The sequence below is a fragment of the Saccostrea cucullata genome, unplaced genomic scaffold, assembly GCF_032062105.1.
Source record: "Saccostrea cucullata isolate Sc308-1 unplaced genomic scaffold, CSIRO_AGI_Scuc_v1 ctg3259, whole genome shotgun sequence".
NCBI lineage: Eukaryota > Metazoa > Mollusca > Bivalvia > Ostreida > Ostreidae > Saccostrea > Saccostrea cuccullata.
The window spans coordinates 27,090-46,541 of NW_026931051.1; the positions used below are offsets into that span (position 1 = coordinate 27,090).

At 34.0% G+C, this 19,452-nt stretch overlaps 2 protein-coding genes across 2 annotated transcripts; both read left to right on the top strand.

Annotated features, from left to right (window-relative positions):
- Positions 1 to 4,767: 4,767 nt before the first annotated feature.
- On the top strand, positions 4,768 to 11,336 carry LOC134231190 (uncharacterized). The gene is made up of 4 exons (XM_062713113.1): positions 4,768 to 6,439; positions 6,527 to 6,694; positions 7,262 to 11,103; positions 11,238 to 11,336. Exons 1-4 carry the CDS (start codon positions 4,768 to 4,770, stop codon positions 11,334 to 11,336), a joined length of 5,781 nt encoding a protein of 1,926 aa, XP_062569097.1.
- Positions 11,337 to 16,132: 4,796 nt separating this feature from the next.
- On the top strand, positions 16,133 to 18,613 carry LOC134231188 (adipocyte plasma membrane-associated protein-like; the record flags this gene model as incomplete). The annotated part of the gene is made up of 5 exons (XM_062713111.1): positions 16,133 to 16,257; positions 16,949 to 17,070; positions 17,477 to 17,575; positions 17,971 to 18,129; positions 18,501 to 18,613. Coding segments are annotated over exons 1-5 (618 nt in total), but the record flags the coding sequence as incomplete, so codon positions are not given.
- Between the last annotated feature and the right edge of the window lie 839 nt (positions 18,614 to 19,452).

The window sequence follows — 19,452 nt, forward strand, 5'->3', positions numbered from 1 at the left end:
GGAGAAAGTCACATGGAGAAAAACAAGTCCATTTAGGCACTGCTACATTTTGCTAGTGTTAAAAAAGATTGAGAAGATTTTTTTTTTTTAGATTTACTTAGTAGAAGGAAGCGTAATAGACTAATAGTTTGTCATTGCATAATTAATATAAATAGACGATTTTTTTTACATTTCTAAGAATTATGTCCCGTTGTCGGCGTAACGCTCGTTTTCCCACTGTCTTTGCAGTGATTCATTTTGAAAATTGAATGAATGGGTACAGTGTACCCCTCTGTCAGAAAGCAATGGGTCAGAACTCAAAATCAATGGGTCAGAATTTTAACAACTATGAATGTGATATCAAGCCAAGTTTTTTTCTTCAGTTACCATATTTGGCGGAATATAATACGCACTTTTTCCTAAAATAAATTTCTGTAAGAAAGGAGCGCATACTTTACATGAAAATGGGATTTTCATATGCTTTTCTTTCAGGTGAAACATGGCTATCATATGTACATACCGTATTATTACATATAGAGACATGTGTAACTTCTTTTGTTTATCGCCATATTTTAATATAAACTTCTGAATTTATTGTTGGAAAGTACATGTATGCTTGTTAAAAATGTCATTTTCATAACCTTTTGATACTATAATTACATGAAAAAGCAAGTTAAAATTAATTTGAGCTGCATGTTTATTGTCTCCCCGACTCTCCGTGTAGGCCGCCATTACCGATGTTATTTTTAGACGTTCACTCCTTCCGTAATAATCAGACAAAGTAATGTCTTTTTTTTTAATACAATAATAAAAAAATATTTTAGGTTGTAAATAACTCAGTGAAAATTCACTGCAACATAAACCCCCTATCAACGTACCAATGAAAGGAAGCCAATGTTTTAAACACGTGCGCTGGTCACTTGATAATTATCTCCCAACACCCCTCCAGGCAATTAAGTGTCTACCAACTCCAAAGCAATGTTTTTACAGTTAGATCACTGATTTTTCACTGTCCTTATAATTTGCTTTGATTATTAATATTTTCTTTGTTAAAAATCGGGACGGTTTATGACCAGCTTTCGTATACTGTGTCAGCGGCTTAGCGCGTGTTAATTACGACATATTAAACAATTAAAAACACTTGTTAAATGTAATTTTACCGTATCTCATACATTAAGCCTTTTGTTTAAATGATTTATAGAAGACAAATGAAATATGAAGCATGCTAAAACGTGTTGCAGTTGTTTCGAAAAACAGAATGAACGATAAAAATAGAAACTGGAAACTTCGATTCTATTTTATGCGGGTTATCACTTATGCGTATTCGGGACGCACTGGACAAAAACCAATGGGTATTTAATGAATTTAATGCGTAAATTACGCAATACGCAGGGCAAAATGAATCACTGTCTTTGTCCTTTTTAAGTTACTTGTTAATATTTTTAATTTTCAAACGTTATCGAACAATTTGGATCTGTACCTGTATTGCCAGAGTATGGGGTAAGGTAAATTATGATCATATTCATGCAGATTTAATTACTAAGAGTAGAAGTAAGATACTGATCTATAAAGTTGGTAAGGTTATAGAGGGAAAACAGTGCTTTACGCTGGTTGACCCCGGATAGTTCCCACAAAGGGGAATAACTTTTGTAAATGTGAGTCGTCTACAGTGACAACTCTCGCATATAGGTACACCTGTCATCAGGACATATTTATAAAGGATAACTTATTATTAATGAAAGTACTTTAGCAGCAGTACGAAGTGTTTGTCGAAGTTTGCAGAAAGGAAACTCCTACATAAATTGTGATTTTGTGTCAATCGCAGAGATGAAGAATATCGCCTACACAGGTTCCTGACAATTGGCTAAAAAAAAGCATAGACATTATTAGTAGTGTGCGTAAAATGCTTAAAAAAGACAACAGTACAATAAAAAGACTATAGATCTACTTGCAGTTCATTATTGTTTTTGGGTATTTTTTATTTAAAAAAAAATTAATAGGAGAAAGGTGTCATTTTCATGATTTTACAATTCTGCCTTTTATATTGCACTTGTTCTTTGTTTTATATTGTACTCACTGGCGGATTTATGGGGGGCGTGGGGGGCGCACGCCCCCCCTAAAATTTTCAAAGTATGATGTGACTAATACTTATAATGCCACATTTTGATACAAAACTAATCAAATAAGTGTTATTCTGCCTGGTTTTATTCTTAAAATACACAAAAATCCAGGAGCTTCCGGGGGCTGCGCCCCTACTACTCAAAGTATGACATGACAAGTATTAAACACGTCGTACTTTGATACATCACTAACCAATACCATTATGAGTAAGTAAATCGTTTATTATATAGTGACATGTGTTACAATACAATGAGAAATGTGAAATATTCAAAACATTTATTTTTCAAACATCTGGACCTACATGCTATTTACTTATACCAAAAATAATTGAAAAATATGCACTATTATTGTGCGGCACTGGTTTTACTCTAAAATACACGAAAACCGAGGAGCTTCAGGGGGCTTCGCCCCCTGGACCCCCACCTATATGCTATATACTTTTAACAAAAATAAATTGAAAAATATGCACTGGTTAATATGTGCCTGGTTTTACTCTAAAATACAATAAAACCCAGGAGCTTCCGGGAGCTGGGCCCCCACCTATATGCTATATACTTTTAACAAAAATAATTGAAAAATATGCACTATTAATGTGCCTGATTTTACTTTAAAATACATGAAAACCCAAGAGCTTCCGGGGGCTTTGCCCCCTGGGCCTCCACCAGGGCTTCGCCCTGGACCTACTAAGGGCCTTAAGGCGGCCCCCAGACCTCTTGCCTCAACAGAATTATCCACGCCCCCCCCCCCCCCCCTAACCACAAATCCTGTATCCGCCCCTGGTACTTGTTTTATACATGTAAGGTGCTTCAGGGTAATAACATATTTACATAAGGTGCTATATAAAAGTAGAATAATAATAATGTGGTTTATTTAATTAGCAGTCTGATTCAAGTTCTAGTGATGGGAAATCGGAAATAATTAGAATCAATTATCGGTAATAATTAGCTGGGCATAATTGATAAATAATGAATTATAATTGAAATTTTTAATTCAAATAACATAAACACTGGAAAGTTAAACTTATTCATAATGATAAATGTTTATTAATTTTTCTTTTAATAATTGAAAGTTGGAAAGTCTTATCACAAGAAATACACCTGTGAAATGTGAAAGCCATAGTGGATGAGGAGCCAATCAAAGGTTATAAGCAAGGTTAAAGTTTTTGTGGACAAGAAAACTATATATACTTCCAAAACTTGCAGACTTTATGATGATAAAAATGATGTAATTCAAAGGAATTGATTTTAATCAATCTTTTTCAAAAGAAATTTCAAGGTATTAAATGCTAGCAAATTATAAAACATGTTATAGGAATATTTAGAGGAAATGGCAGAATAAAAGGTTTTGACCAAAATAGGAAATTTTAAGAATCCAGACTGTAATTTTAGATACGAGTTATGAAAAAATAAAGATACATGTAGTGGCATAAGGGAGAAAAAAATGAAATGGCTTAAAGGGTTGCTTTTATAATTTTGACTGCAGGTTAAATACAATACCAATGTACACACAGTTCTCGATAAACATGATAAAAGAAAATTTTTATGGAATACCACAATGGTTAGGTACCATATAGCAAGTTTTTTTGGCGGGTGTAAAATTTGGTGTTATGCATGCTCAAAGGTATGCCAATAAATTGGTGTAATTTATTTTAGCTGACAGAGTTTCAGCGGTTTGCAGATTAACACTAAGATGAGTATTGACTATTTTTAGCGATTAAAATTTTAGCGGACTACCATCAAAATGCCAAAATAAGCTAAAATTAGCACCCCACTAAAATAACCCGCTACACGGTATGTAATTTGGACTTATTGCACAAAAGCTATGCCAGTATATTTTGTTTTTAGCGATTAAAATTTTAGTGGACTACCATCAAAATGCCAAAATAAGCTAAAATTAGCACCCCACTAAAATAACCCGCTACACGGTATGTAATTTGGACTTATTGCACAAAAGCTATGCCAGTATATTTTGTATACATTTATATGGTACATATAATTTCTTAAATGTGTGTCACATGTTCAAGGTAAGTCTTGTGTGAAAATGGTTTACAAATTGCATATAACTTGCGTTTCTCATAAAATGATTGATTGTATGTTATTTAACAACCCTCTGAATTTTTCATTCGTATGAGATGCCACCACTTGCAAGTGGAGATCTACAAATTTTTGTCCAATACTTGGCACTCAGGGCAATTGAGCAGTGAGGGATCTTTTTCATTCCAGCACCTACAGAGACACAGGAGCTCTGTTTAAAGGGTCTCGTCCAAGCGATCAGTCTCCACATCCCACAGTGGGATTCGAACCAGCGAACTAAGGATAAACTCCTTAGTGTGTGCCTTTAACCACTGTGCAACACAAGTGACCTCTTTAAATGAATGTTGTCATATGTTTTGCATGTGATTTTGAATTTAACTTTCAGGTTTTAAATTTTTTCAACTTTCTGCTTTCTTTAATTTGATTTGTGCTACAAACTTAAAGTACCCCCGGTAAGTATATATTTTTAAAAGTATCTGCAATGTAGTTTCGAACAACTGCTCTCAAATCTGAAATTGTCAGTGATGGCAGCATTATGAATTCGAGAATGTGTGTTAGTATCATGTGTAGGCTATGCTGATCCTTATTATATACTATAGATTATAACATTGTTATGTTTTTTGTAGATCACAGAATGCCTAGGAAGAAGAGCTGGAAGAAAGCTGCTGTGAAGAAGACGAAATCTTGTAAGGCAGATGTGGGTGACAAGTACCCCACAGATGTTGGCCACGTCCAACCATCTGTGCCTCTGGGTGTAGGCCACGTCCTAACACCTATGACATCTGTACCGGCAGGGGTGATCTCTACCACCCCTGTGACAGTGGTCTCTGCGGCTCTCCCTGAGACCACTTTGACTGAAACTATGCCTCAAGTGTTGCCTCTGGCTCAAACTATACCTCAAATGTTGCCTCTGGCTCAAACTATGCCTCAAATGTTGCCTCTGGCTCAAATGTTGCCTCAAAAGTTGCCTCAAATGATTACTCTGAATTCCTCTCAGTTGCTTACTCAGAATATATCTCAGATTACAACTCAGAATATTACTCCGTTTACAATGAACAATATACCAAATGAAACAACACATGCACTGCAAGGTAATTGTATGCATCAGAATTCAGATAATCTCGTGTTTGGATCCTTCCATCAGGGAAGCATGAGGTTTTCATCATTTTCAAGAGGTAATCAGTGTACATGCAATTCACTTATGATGTTGTCAAATTCATATGAAAATTTTTCATTTACTAGTTCCTTTTTAGATCAGACTCTGCTCAAGGGAGATAATTTGTACAACACAGCTGTGAAGAATCTCCAGAGTGCTGGAAATTTTAAAAGTAGGTTACTGATGTTTGATGAACTACCACTTCATATTGATTCTGGTGAAAATCATCACATTGTTGACAAGTTTGATACATTGTTTGGTTTATTAGTTACAGATGATAAGAGAAATCAAATTCAAACTCTACATGAATGTCTGCAACAAGCATTGGGGTTATCTAGATATGTATTAATAATGATTGGCTCGATATGTTCAGCACTGTACAAAGCTTCAGACAATGATTTTTATTTTTTTGACTCGCATTCTCATGGGGAAAATGGTTTGTCTGAATGTGATGGAAAGTCTCTGATGAGACACAGTTGCTGCTTAGATGATTTGTTAGGATTTCTGTATGCAATGTATGAAAGTATGCACATTGAATTTGCAACTGAGTTTGAAGTGATGCCTGTTGCCTTTCGCACACTTATTCATAGCTTCCCTAGTAATGATCAAAGTACACATCAATATTGTAGATTAGATCAGTTAACAACAACTGCTCTCACAAACAAACAATCTGCTGGTACCAATACTGGTCACTTAAAAACAACAGCGATAAAGAAAGATAAAAAGGATTACATGAGAGAATATATGAGAAACAAGAGACAGGAATCAGAGTTCAAACAAAAGGAAAGGGACAGTAAAAGAAACAAAAGACAAGATCCAGAGTTTAAAGAAAGGGAAAGGGACAGAAAGAGAAACAAGAGACAGGATCCAGAGTTTAAAGACAATGAAAGAGACCGTAAAAGAAACAAACGACAAGATGCAGAGTTTAAAGGAAAAGAGAGGGACAGTAAGAGAAACAAGAGACAAGATCCAGAGTTTAAAGAGAAGGAAAGGAACAGTATGAGAAACAAAAGACAGGATCCAGAGTTCATAGAAAAGGAAAGGGACAGTATGAGAAACAAGAGACAAGATCCAGAGTTCATAGAAAAGGAAAGGGACAGTATGAGAAACAAGAGACAAGATCCAGAGTTTAAAGACAGGGAAAGGAACAGTAAGAGAAACAAGAGACAGGATCCAGAGTTTAAAGAGAAGGAAAGGGACAGTATGAGAAACAAGAGACAGGAACCAGAGTTCATAGAAAAGGAAAGGGACAGTATGAGAAACAAGAGACAAGATCCAGAGTTTAAAGACAGGGAAAGGAACAGTAAGAGAAACAAGAGACAGGATCCAGAGTTTAAAGAGAAGGAAAGGGACAGTATGAGGAACAAGAGACAGGAACCAGAGTTCAAAGAAAAGGAAAGGGACAGTATGAGGAACAAAAGACAAGATCCAGAGTTTAAAGACTGGGAAAGGGACAGTAAGAAAAACAAGAGAAAAGATCCAGAGTTTAAAGACAGGGAAAGGGACAGTAAGAGAAACAAGAGACAGGATCCAGAGTTTAAAGACAGGGAAAGGGACAGTAAGAAAAACAAGAGAAAAGATCCAGAGTTTAAAGACAGGGAAAGGGACAGTAAAAGAAACAAGAGACAAGATGCAGAGTATAGGCATGATGAGCAAACAAGAGATTTAAAGAAGAAAAAAGAAATGAGACAAAATTCTAACCAGTTAGAAAAAGAAAGATTGAAGATGAAAGAAAAGAGAAAAAATGAAGAGTATAGATCATCAGAAAATATTGCTGCAAAACAATCAAAAGCACACTCACGGGGGAATTCGGACTATATTGAAACTGAAAAACAAAGATACAGAAAAAGTAAATTTGGAGTTGATGCAATTGAGTGTGTTGACAATTTTCACAACAATGTAAGATTGGGTCCTGTGTTTGTATGCACATGTTGCCAACAGACATGGTTTCACGAAAGTGTTTCAAATGTAGATAATGTTTTGTTGCATGCTGAAATCAAAAGGAAGTATTTTACTAATACAAAGTCTGTAAATGGGCAGGAATGGATATGCAACACATGCAATTCAAGTTTAAAAGAAAGTCGAACGCCAAAACTCTCTATTGCAAATGGAATGACATGGCTTCAAAAACCAAGTGAATTAAATCTGTTACCATTGGAAGAAAGACTCGTATCCTTAAGAATTCCCTTCATGCAGATAAGAGAATTACCAAGAGGAGGGCAGTATTCAGTAAAAGGAAATGTTGTAAACGTGCCAGTTGACATTCAACCAACAATCAACAGTCTTCCCAGGAGACTTGATGAAAATATTACAATACCTGTGAAGTTAAAAAGGAAACTATCTTTTCAGCACTCTTATTGTCATGAAAATATCCGACCTACAAAGGTTCTGATTGCTTTACATTGGTTAATGAAAAACAGTGAATATTATCAGAATTCAAACATAAACATAGATGACAACTGGTTCCTTGAGGTCACCAATTCTGCAAGCGAATTAATGAGAGAGTTTATAGAGGGTCACACCAATCAAGATTCAGCAATGCATGACCAATCAGATGAATCAGACTCTGATGAATTCTGTGAAGTTGATAGTGGTAAGGATGGAAATCGTGATACTTTACTAGACAGTGACTCGTATGACATGAATCAGATCTTCACATTTGCTCCAGGAGAGGGACAGCGACCAATTAGTTTGTATCAAGATCAAATGGCTGAGTATTTGTCATTTCCTACAATATTTTGTGGCAAAGGAAGGGTAGAAAACGATCAGCGTCAAATACCTGTTTCATATGCTGATATTGCCAAGTGGGAATTACGAAGTGTTGATAGACGTGCTGCACAGTCGGTACCAAATTTGTTTTTCAAATTGAAAAAGATTCAACTAAAACAGGTAACAGACAAATGCAATTTAGCCCTTAGAAAGTGCAAAACAAAGGGGAAAACCTTTACTGCAAATGAAATAAGAAATCCTGATCAAATCAATGACATTGTTAGACACAATGAGGGATTTTATGTTTTCAAACAGTTGAGAAATTCTCCTCCTTATCTTGAAACAAGAAAGAAAGACGTTTTTGCAATGATACGACAGCTTGGTCTACCAACTTGGTTTATGTCCTTTTCTGCTGCAGATACACGTTGGAATGATCTGATCAGAGCATTAGGAGTTTTAAACGATGACAAACAGTACACAGATTCTGAAATTGAGAGCATGACATGGACTGAAAAGTCAAAGTTAATTCAGAAAGATCCGATTACATGCACAAGGTATTTTGATCATCGTTTTCGGACTTTTTTGAATACTGTGCTTAAGAGTGATCATCATCCTATTGGTAAGATACAGGACTTTTTCTATAGAGTTGAATTTCAACAGAGGGGATCACCACATGTTCACATGATTGTTTGGATTGAAAATGCTCCAAAATACTTAGAAAATGATAACAAGGAAATTGCTGCATTTGTTGACAGCTACTTGAAGTGTGAAAGGAATACAGAAGACAATTTGACAGAATTGCAGGTTCATAAACACTCACAAACATGCAAGAAAAAAGGAAAGGCTGTTTGTAGATTTGGATTTCCACTTCCACCACTCCAAGCTACTATGATATTAGAACCTTTGGACAGTGACATTGATAAATACAAGAAAATGCACAAGACTATGCAAGACAAAGTGAATGACTTTAAAAATGGATGTGACATAAGCTGCACTTTCCAAGACTTTTTGCAGAATGTACTACAACTTTCTGAAGATGATTATATAAAATGCATCAGAAGTTCTTTGAGAACACCCAAGGTATTTTTAAAACGTAAACCCTGTGACTTGAGAGTGAATGCTTACAACAGTACTCTTCTTCATGCTTGGGCAGCAAACATTGATATTCAGTATGTTTTGGATCCATATGCTTGTGCAATGTACATTGTCTCATACATAAGTAAATCCCAAAGAGGAATGAGTGAGCTGCTGAGTAGAGCTGCTAAGGAAGCAAGAGAGGGCAATCTTGACATTAAGAGACAAGTTAGACACATTGGAAATCAATTTCTTAACAGTGTTGAAGTTGGAGCACAAGAAGCTGCATATCTAGTTTTGCAAATGCCCCTTACAAAAGCATCAAGAGATGTAATGTTCATAAACACATCTCCAGTTGATGACCGTGTAATACTTGTCAAACCTGATTCAGAACTTGAAAAGTTGAATGCTAATTCCACAGACATAGAATGCAGTAACATAGTCAAAAGATATGCAAAACGTCCAAAACAACTTGAAAACTGGTGTTTAGCTGACTATGTGTCACAGTTAGATGTAGTTTTCCCAAAGGAAAGTATAAGTGAGCTGTCTGAAATGGAAACAAATGATGATGAGAGGCACCAGTCAGAAAATGAAGATAGTGGAAGTGATACTGAGGGTGAATTTAAAGAAGACAGCACATTAGTTGTGTTGAGAAATGGAATTAAAATCAAGCGCAGAAAAACACCAAGAGTTATAAGATATGTGCGTTATAGCTTAAAGACAAACCCAGAAAATTACTATAGAGAAAAACTAATGCTGTTCACTCCATGGCGAAATGAATGTTCTGATCTTCTGTGTGGACAGCAGAGCTTTGAGCAGTCATTTAACCAGAAAAAATTTTTCTTGGCTCAGAAAATCAAACAGTATGAACACAATGCTGATGTGCTTGAGCAGGCAGAACAGATGGCGCAGGATGATTTGACAGAAGCATATGATGAATTAGCTCCTGGTGCTCAACAAACTGACGCAGATGATGAATATGAAGGAAATGTTGATTCTGAAACATTCGTTCACTTTAATCCAGAAAGGCCAATTGAACAGAGAGAGTATGATATAGGAAATGAAGTTGGAATTCCATCAACAAGACAATTAAATGAACAGAGTTCTGTTAGATTACCTGATGATGAGTATTTAAAGCTTGTAGCCAGTTTAAATTTGAAGCAACGTGAATTCTTCAATCATGTTATGCAATGGATCAAGTCTAAACAGGAACCTATTCATGCATATCTTTCAGGAGGTGCAGGAGTTGGGAAGTCAGTGTTAATTAAAGCGCTTTATCAAGCTTTACATCGGTATTTATGTGCTAAGGAGGGTGAAAATCCAGACGATATACGAATTCTTCTTTGTGCATACACTGGTAAAGCTGCGTTTAACATTGGTGGTCAGACAATTGCTTCTGCATTTCACCAGAAAATTAACCAAAGGCAGCAAAATATGCATTGTGATGAACTCAACACATTTAGAACTAAATACAGAAATTTGTCAGTTGTCATCATAGATGAAATTTCAATGGTTGGCAATGCAAAGTTGGAATTTATCAATGGCAGACTTCAGCTTCTTACTGGTTTGAAGAGGCCGTTTGGAGGCATCAGTATTATTGCTGTTGGAGATTTCTTTCAACTGAAACCAATTATGGATGGCTGGATTTTTCAAGATTTAAAACAAAATGCCCAAGCACTTGCATGTAATCTTTGGAAAGAAAACTTCACCTTATTCGAGTTAGATGAAGTAATGCGACAAAAGGATGATTTAGAATTTGCACAGCTTTTGAACCGTCTTCGTCACAATGAGATGACTTCTGAGGACTTGGATATAATTCACAGGTGCATCATTGCTGAAAATAGTCCAAATTATCCACACAATGCTCCCCATCTTTTCACAATGAATGCAAAAGTAGATGAATATAACAATAAACTTATAGAGCAACTTCCTGGTGAAAAAGTTATTGTAAAAGCTGTTGACAGTGTCCTCCAAGACCACAGTAAGTCTGTGAAAGACCGACTACTCAGATCATTGCAAAATCAAGATGATGTTAGCAAAACTGCAAATCTCATGACAAAACTAACTCTAGCCATTGGAATGATATATGACATTACAGTTAATATTGATGTTACTGATGGCTTGACAAATGGTTCATCATGTACTGTATTTCTTGTTGAAAACAGATTACCTGGTGTATCAAGGCCAAGTATAGTATGGGTGAAGTTTTTGGATTCTGCAGTAGGGAGAATTGCTCGACAGAAATACAGACATCTTTTCCATGATGGTGTTATGGATGATTGGACACCGATATTTGACTGTCAGAGATCTTTTGTTTTCAATTCAACTACATATCAAAGAATACAGTTTCCTTTAAGACCAGCTGCAGGTAAGACAATTCATAAGGCTCAGGGCTGCACTGTTGATGAAATTGTAGTAGATTTATCTCAGTCAAGGATAAGGAAAACACCCCACATTCATTATGTAGCTCTTAGTAGAGTTAGATCTGTTGACAAATTGCATATTCTGAATTTCAATGAGCAAGCATTAACTGTTGATGATAAAGTTGTAGAAGAAATGGAAAGAATGAGGAAGGAAGCACCTCTAAAGCTGTGTTATCTTCCATTGTACAAAACAGAGCAGAACAAACTAAAAATTATGTTTAATAATGCAAGATCTCTTCACAAACATTTTGATGAAATTAAAAATGAACCCAATGTTGTAGCATCAGATGTTATTGGTTTTTCAGAAACAAGACTAACCATCAATGATGAACAGAATTTTATGATGGAAGGTTACTTGACTTTGTTTAATCATGAAAAGAGAAGTGACAGCAATCGGCCTCATCATGGAACAGCATTATATGTTAAACAAGACCATTTGATGACATGTATCTCAAAATTCAGTAACACTTTGCTTGAATTCATCATAGCTTTAATAAATTTCAGAGACCTCGGAGAAGTGCAGATAGTTGTTTTATACAAGTTCCCAGCATGTTCTTTTAAAGAATTTGAACGTGAAGTTATGTTGCACTTGAAACCTTTTGTAGACACAGAGAAAAAATTGATAATTCTTGGAGATTTCAATTTTGATTTGTTTACAGGTCACAAAGAATTTCTGAACTTTATGAAGTTGAATTTAAAATGCACACAATTGATCAAAAAGGTAACTCATGATTCAGGTTCACAACTTGATTTGATTTTCACAAACTTCCCTCATTGTGAAACTGATGTGATTGAGGCATATTGGTCGGACCATAAAATGATTTACTGTACATATTCTTTATAAATCTGATATAAGGGACGCAAGAGTATTTATTTGGGGGAGATACGTCATCTTGTCCCCTCTCCCACCTATCGATGTGCCAGTGTCACTTAGTGACATTTGGTACATTGATTGCTGTATACAGGGTTATATTCGCCCTGGCTGTGTTATTTTCAGCCTTTCACACAATTTTTTCAGCGTTTAAATTATCCCCACTCACAGTATTATTGAAGAAATCATACTACGTGTTCTTTTAATTTACCCTGTTTTAAATTTGTCTTACCTCAGATGGATGACAGTGGGAAAAATGAAATGGGGCGAATATTTCCCTGTATACAGTATCTTATAGACACCAATTACTTGATGTAAAATCTTGTTTGTTTTTAGTAACTTTAAACTATTTTTTATATGTATGCATTGAATAGCCTTAAAAATTTGCAAATAACTGTACTAAAATGATTGTACTAAACAGGAATCCTTCATTATGAATTTTTATTGTGGGTTAATTTTTAACAGACAATAAATGTACAAATAATTGAATGTTGCATGTTAAGGGAAATTTATGTACCATCAATAACAATCATTCATGTAAAAAAAAAATGATGATCATTGTATATATTATGTGTTAATTAATATTTAGAAATTATGAATATACTGTATTGATGTTTGTGAGATGATAGTTTTACCCTTACTGTTTAGATTCTTTTCTTTAATGATTATACATATGAATATCATGAACTTGTATTTTGAATACCGGTATACATGAAATATTTTGAGATTACATGAATTGTTTACAAAGTTTACTTTAAAGAAAATAATGAGTTCTGCTTAATAATGATTAGAGTTGCACTTGCATCAAGTAATTGGTATCTTTGATATATGTTCAACACTGTATTCTATAATTTTATGAAGTAAATTCATCGAATATTACCGGCATCTGTTCATATAAAATTTTGCTGTATAGAAATATTGTAAGTTTAAAAATGTTACTATGTCTTGTGTCATTTAGTCCCTGCTGAACAATACTGGAGTACATGAGAGTATAACTTTTTACAGTGTATATGAATTAATATTTTTCCCAGAGCAAATATTTTCTTTTAACATCATTTACATGTATGTTCATTGTATATATGAAACTTTGTGTTGAAATAATTTGTCTTGAATTTTTATCTTTTTGGATTTTTTTTGTCTTAAAATGTTAAGTTTATTGTATTTTTGTATTTCAAGTCATTCAGCTTTAAACATTTACTTTTACTAGCTTTAGCTTATACCTGTGTAGAATAGGAAAGCAACCTGCATAATCAGACAGAAACTGACAACTCATTCTAAGCTACTAGTATATTGCTGATTTCAGTTAACTCCATACTAATTGATATTTAATTTTCTCCAGCATTGAGATATTTAATATGTGACCACCATTATATTATAATTTCATGAGAATCGACTTATACCCAGGTAAGTATGAAAAGAGGGGGTCAATGGCCAGCCCGTAAAGGGAGGTAAACCTACCTCTTTATAACATTACAATTTTTCCTTTAAAAGACAGGGAAAAAAAGGTGGATCACTATAATTTCTCATGACTGGGCTTTAAAATCAAAATTATTGATTGCAAAAATCTTAATCACTCCATTTTGGAATATTACCATCAAGTTTAGGTTATCTGATTCCTGCAGGTACTCCAATTACCGGTAAATGTTACTTATTAAAAATTCTTTAAAAATAATAGTTGATGTTCAAAGTCAGTGTCATATAATTATTCATATAATTATTCACTTTCAGTTGGAATCTTTCCAATTTTCGCTTTCGTTATGTATAGGAAAGATTTACTATTAAGTGAACTTAAAAATAAATACAGTATATTTTGTATCTTTCAAACGATTACCTTGATGTATTTAACTTTCCTCTAAACAAATTTTGAACTGTTTAAAAAGCATCTATGTTTACATGTAATGTTATTGTCAGGAAGTTTTGTATTTCTGTCACAAAATTGTTGCAATATTGCATATTTGATACTGTGATTATATATGTCTGTTGAAATCATATGAAATTTAGATAGTTGATTGTTATTAACGCTTCTTAGTTTTCATTATATTCTCTACTAATTGTCTGATAAATTTTCACCAAATCTGTTGAATTTTGTAAAGAAATAAAAGTAAAATCTTATTCGCATTTTCTGTTTTTATTATACTGTAAAATCACATATTTTCGTGGGGTCAAATTTTCGTGGTTTGAGGAAAATTTCTTGGTTCGTGGGGATTTGATTTCGTGGATCAAGAATCAATAAGTACTTATGTGTGTGAAATTTTACATTTCGTTGTAGACATGAATTCGTGGGTCTTGTCATACCACGAAAACAACGAAAATTAAACCCCCACGAAAATTTGTGATTCCACAGTAACTATCATAGCTAATGTTACACCCCCCAAAAAGGAGAGAAATGTTATTGTTCAATAAAAGCATAGTACACTTCAGAGTTGACAGTACAAGTGCTATATTCCGCAGAAATACTGAGATTGACCTCTTTATGACTAAATTGATAATGAGGTACACTGTAAGCATTAATTAAGCACTGGTTGAAAAGAAAGCCATTCTAAACAATTTTATGCTCAGATCAAGCCCAATTACAGAAAATGAATAAAAAGAAATTCATACTCAACATCTACATGCATAATTCTTGCAAGTAAAGGTCTTACACTCAGGTGAGCGATATGGCCCCTGGGCCTCTTGTAGTAAAAATTGTTGTAAATTTTCAAGGTTTTATAGTGTGGACCTGATTTTTTACATCTCAATAAACAAAATGTAGGAATTTATTCAGACAAAGGCCATACTTCACAGTACACAACAGATATTCCGTAATTCAATGTGTCCGCGAACTTTTCTAACGACCCTCGTAGACTTCTTTTCTCACTTTTGAGTTCGTAGTGCAATTTGAATATGGAGCAAAGTTTACAAAAATGTGTGACAAAATATGCTCCAGTAACGTTTTGAACTCGAAACTTCAAAGACATGTTTTTATAAAAAAAATCAATGTCCTCTTTTTAGAATGGTTTAAAGAAGTCATAATTTACATCTTTATTGCTTTAATCATTTCCATTTTTTATGAGACACTATTTATAAACACAAGAGGCCTGCTTTTCGCCAGTGTTTGGAGTGATATTCGATAGGCTAACTGACCGAGTAGGAGTGTGTGTGTATTGTGATCGCTGACACAGGACAAATCATGCCCTCAGGTGACCAGACGACCAGTGGGGCACCGACGGGGGTGCAGACAGACCGCTAAAGAAAATATTTTTAACCACAACAAGAGTGCATGCATTCACACACGTGTTTTTCTTTTCTTTAACTTAGTTCTTCGTTCACTGGGACATAACTTAAAGTGACCGAGGAAAAAAGATGTTTGAAGTTCAGAAAACCCAAGATGAAATATAAGCTTTCTTCCAAGTTTTACGTTACATAAGTTAAAAGCAGGATTGACTAGCATACCTTCTGTATACAATCGGACAGGGAGTCATGTACACTGACCAGCGGTAATGTAAACTGCACAACTCAGAGAGAGAGAGGGGAGATTGTGCTTAAACGCCAGAAAATGAATCATGATCGTCTTACTCCTGCAATGGGGTGAGTGTCTCTCTCTGTCGGTCTCTCACTCTCCCTCTCTCTCTCTCTCGCTCTCGTTCTCTCTCTCTGTCTTTTTCTCAATCTGCTCTAGAATACAAATTTAATTTTGATATTTTACTTTATTCTTTGATTCTGTAATCTCAGTATTTACAAATGCTATAATAATTTGAATAAAATAACCAACATATATTAAGGTATAATGCCTCCTAATTTTTTCTTACAAATTTTTAGATTTGGGAGGACCTGGATTTTGCCCTTTGTAGCAGTATGGTTAGCTGTTTATATTTACAACATTCCCTCTCCCATTAATCCAGAACCTTACAGGTATAGGTAGAACATAAATTAATTAGAATATAGAATATAATTGTACATCCCTGTAATATTTTTCAAAAGCAGAGATATTTTGTATGTATTAATTGATTATACATACATGGCACATGCCAATCATTTTAAGGCATTATAACTTTTATATGATCAGTGCATGTATATATAAATTTTCTGTGTATCTATGAAACTTTCCTTATAATTACTATAATTATATTTATTTAAATATATTATATTTAATTATTGTAAACTGTATCAAAACCATTAAGATTTCAGAGAATGTATATTGTAAATGTATTACATTTGGCGTGTAAGATATTTGGCGGAAATTCAATTTTTTTTACAAGTTAGCGTAGATTTGATTTAGTTCTACCTGAATGTGCTGGTTATGAATATTAATATACAAGACATTTAGCGATGTACTTGAATTAGCGGACTCCGCATTCCACCAAAATCGCAAATTAGAATACACCGCTAAATGTAATACGTTTACAGTATTTCAAAAAAGTCATAATTAATCAATTAATTTTAACAAATATGCTTTAATTAAGTTTAATATTTCAAAGTTGACTTCTATTACTAATCCATTATAAACAGTCAGAAACTTTAATTTAAACAAATATGAGTAAATTAATTTTAATGGAAATCTTCTCTTCAGATTAATATTTTTTCTATTTTTTTGTTTTGGTAGTTATCCCAAACCTTTGCCTGAATTGGTGGGGCCATTGACAATTAACTCCCATCTTAGGAATGCAACAAGAGCATTTGAAGGGGAGATCACTGGTCCAGAGTCTTTTGCCGTAGGCTCAGATGGTAAGATTATAACATTTGGAGGTGTTTGTTTTGCCTTGAATATTTTCATAAACAAATAACTAACATTGCCTTTCCTTATAAATTTCACTTAATTTACATAGCAGATGAATTTAAAATATATGTAGCTTATAATATTTATGAGGGGTGGATGGTGTAACAAGAATATATACTATTCAAAAAATTGCAATTAATTTTGCTTTACTGCAACTTAGATCTACTCATTTGTAAAAGAAATGGGCAAATGGACCAGGAAAGAATGTCTTGCAATTGAGATTATGAGGGAGAGCTCATAAAATTGTTTTTAAAATCAACCTTTTATCAAGAAAAGATTACCAAAGGAAAGATAATTGTTATTGATCCTAGATAAAAATGTAAAAAGTAATTTTTCTTCATTTTTCCCATCAAGGAGTCCTATACACAGGCTTAGCTGATGGAAGAATAGTAGGATTCAAAGGGGAACAACTCTGGCAGGTAACAAGGATAGGAGAGTTCCACCCACAATGTGGTAGGTAATAAAAACGGAGCGCAATAGACTTTCATGATAACTGTGGTACTGCTCTTTTGCAGGGCAATTATTTATTGAGTGAATTAATGCTTAAGTACCAAAATTTCTTCTTTCCTTATAAAGGTTGTCCATTCTTAAATCTATACTTTTGTAGCTAGAGTATATACATGTAGATTTAAGATTAGAAACTCTTTTCTAGCTAGCAAAGAAGCTTAATCAAATGATTTTTCTTCTTTTTTTGTGAAAAAGGTAACTAGGTAAATTAATAAATGGTAAATAATAAAAAATAGAAAAAAAAATGGAATGATCTAGCTTATTAAGCTAATACTAGTATACATGTATAGTACATTTAGCCAGCAAAGCCTGAAATAAAAGGATATAATGGTATCTTTAAGGTACGTTTGAGTTTGAGCCTATCTGTGGGCGACCCAAAGGAATGAAGATCAACACAGCGGACCCCTCCCACCCCCTTATTGTGGTTGATTCCTACAAAGGACTGCTACAGGTGGACACAAAAACGGGGGAAATACAAGTCCTAGTTTCCAGTACCACAGGTTGTTACAAAAAAGTAGGACAGAAATTAAAATATCCATATTTTTCAAAAGGAATTTGAAGTATTTGCCATTTCTGTCATTTCAGTAATGTTGACCAGATTTTTTAAATATTTTTAATCATTTCCCAGAACCTGGACATGTACCAGTACACTTAATAATGCCATGTCCATTTTTAAGACTTGAACCTCTTAAATAGGAAATTGTATTTTAACTAAGTGTTAATCCTGAAATAAAGTAATTTTAAACTAAAAGTGCATATTCCTATTTTATAATGTACATTTGTATGACATCACGAACAAATATTTCAAAACACTTGTTTAATCTATACTGAACTTTGTGGATTTGAATGGATTACTCCTTTTTTCCAATAGGAGTAAATGGTGAGGCTTTTAAGTTCCTGAATGCTCTAGACATTACAAAGGATGGTATCATATACTTCACAGACTCCAGCAAGAAATGGGATAGGAGGAATTATCGATATGAGGTAACATTCAGATTGATGTAATATGATTCGTTTACTTAAATGAAATGTTTGAAACACACACCAAACATTATGTTATCAATATTTCTCTTTGTATGAACCATCATACCTGTATTGGTTTTCTCAAAAAACATGATTTAGATAATGAGAGGTTTAAGGTTTAAGAATTATGAGTTATTTGCCATCGAAAGAATTTCTACAGTAAATCAATCTGTTCTATTATTTTTCTCTTTTTTGCTTTTGCCACACAGCTCTAAGATTACAACAGATGGTCATAATTTTTGTTTTATTACATAATAAACTGTTAAGAAGAAGCTCTATAGATATGATAAGAAAAATATGAAAACTTTTTACTCAGCTGATACCAATTAAGTTTTACTGTGTGTTGAGATAATATATTGGAGGTGATAAAATCAGAGCTTATAAAACCTTTTTTTAAGCTTGAACATAATAACGAATTATCACATTTTCATCCTTACATGGTCATGTTTAACATCTTTAAATTAAAACAAGGTGTGACATTGAAACACTGATAGTACCCAGGCCGGCCAAATGGCAGCTTATGGCAAGGATTGAACTTTTTCTAATGCAAATCCAAAGTCAAGGTCAAAATTGTTGGTATCCAAAGGAATGTCTTGTCATAAGTAATAAACCTGGGAATTATGAAAGCCTTGGTATTAACTGTTCAAAAGTTTTATAAAAGTGGGTCAAACTCTAAGGTCAAAGTCAAATGTCAAAAATATTTATACCCATCAAAAGGTTTTATCACAATAAATTCAAATGTGAAGTATGAAATCCCTGGCACCAACTATTCAAAAGTTATGGCCAAGGTTAAATTTTGG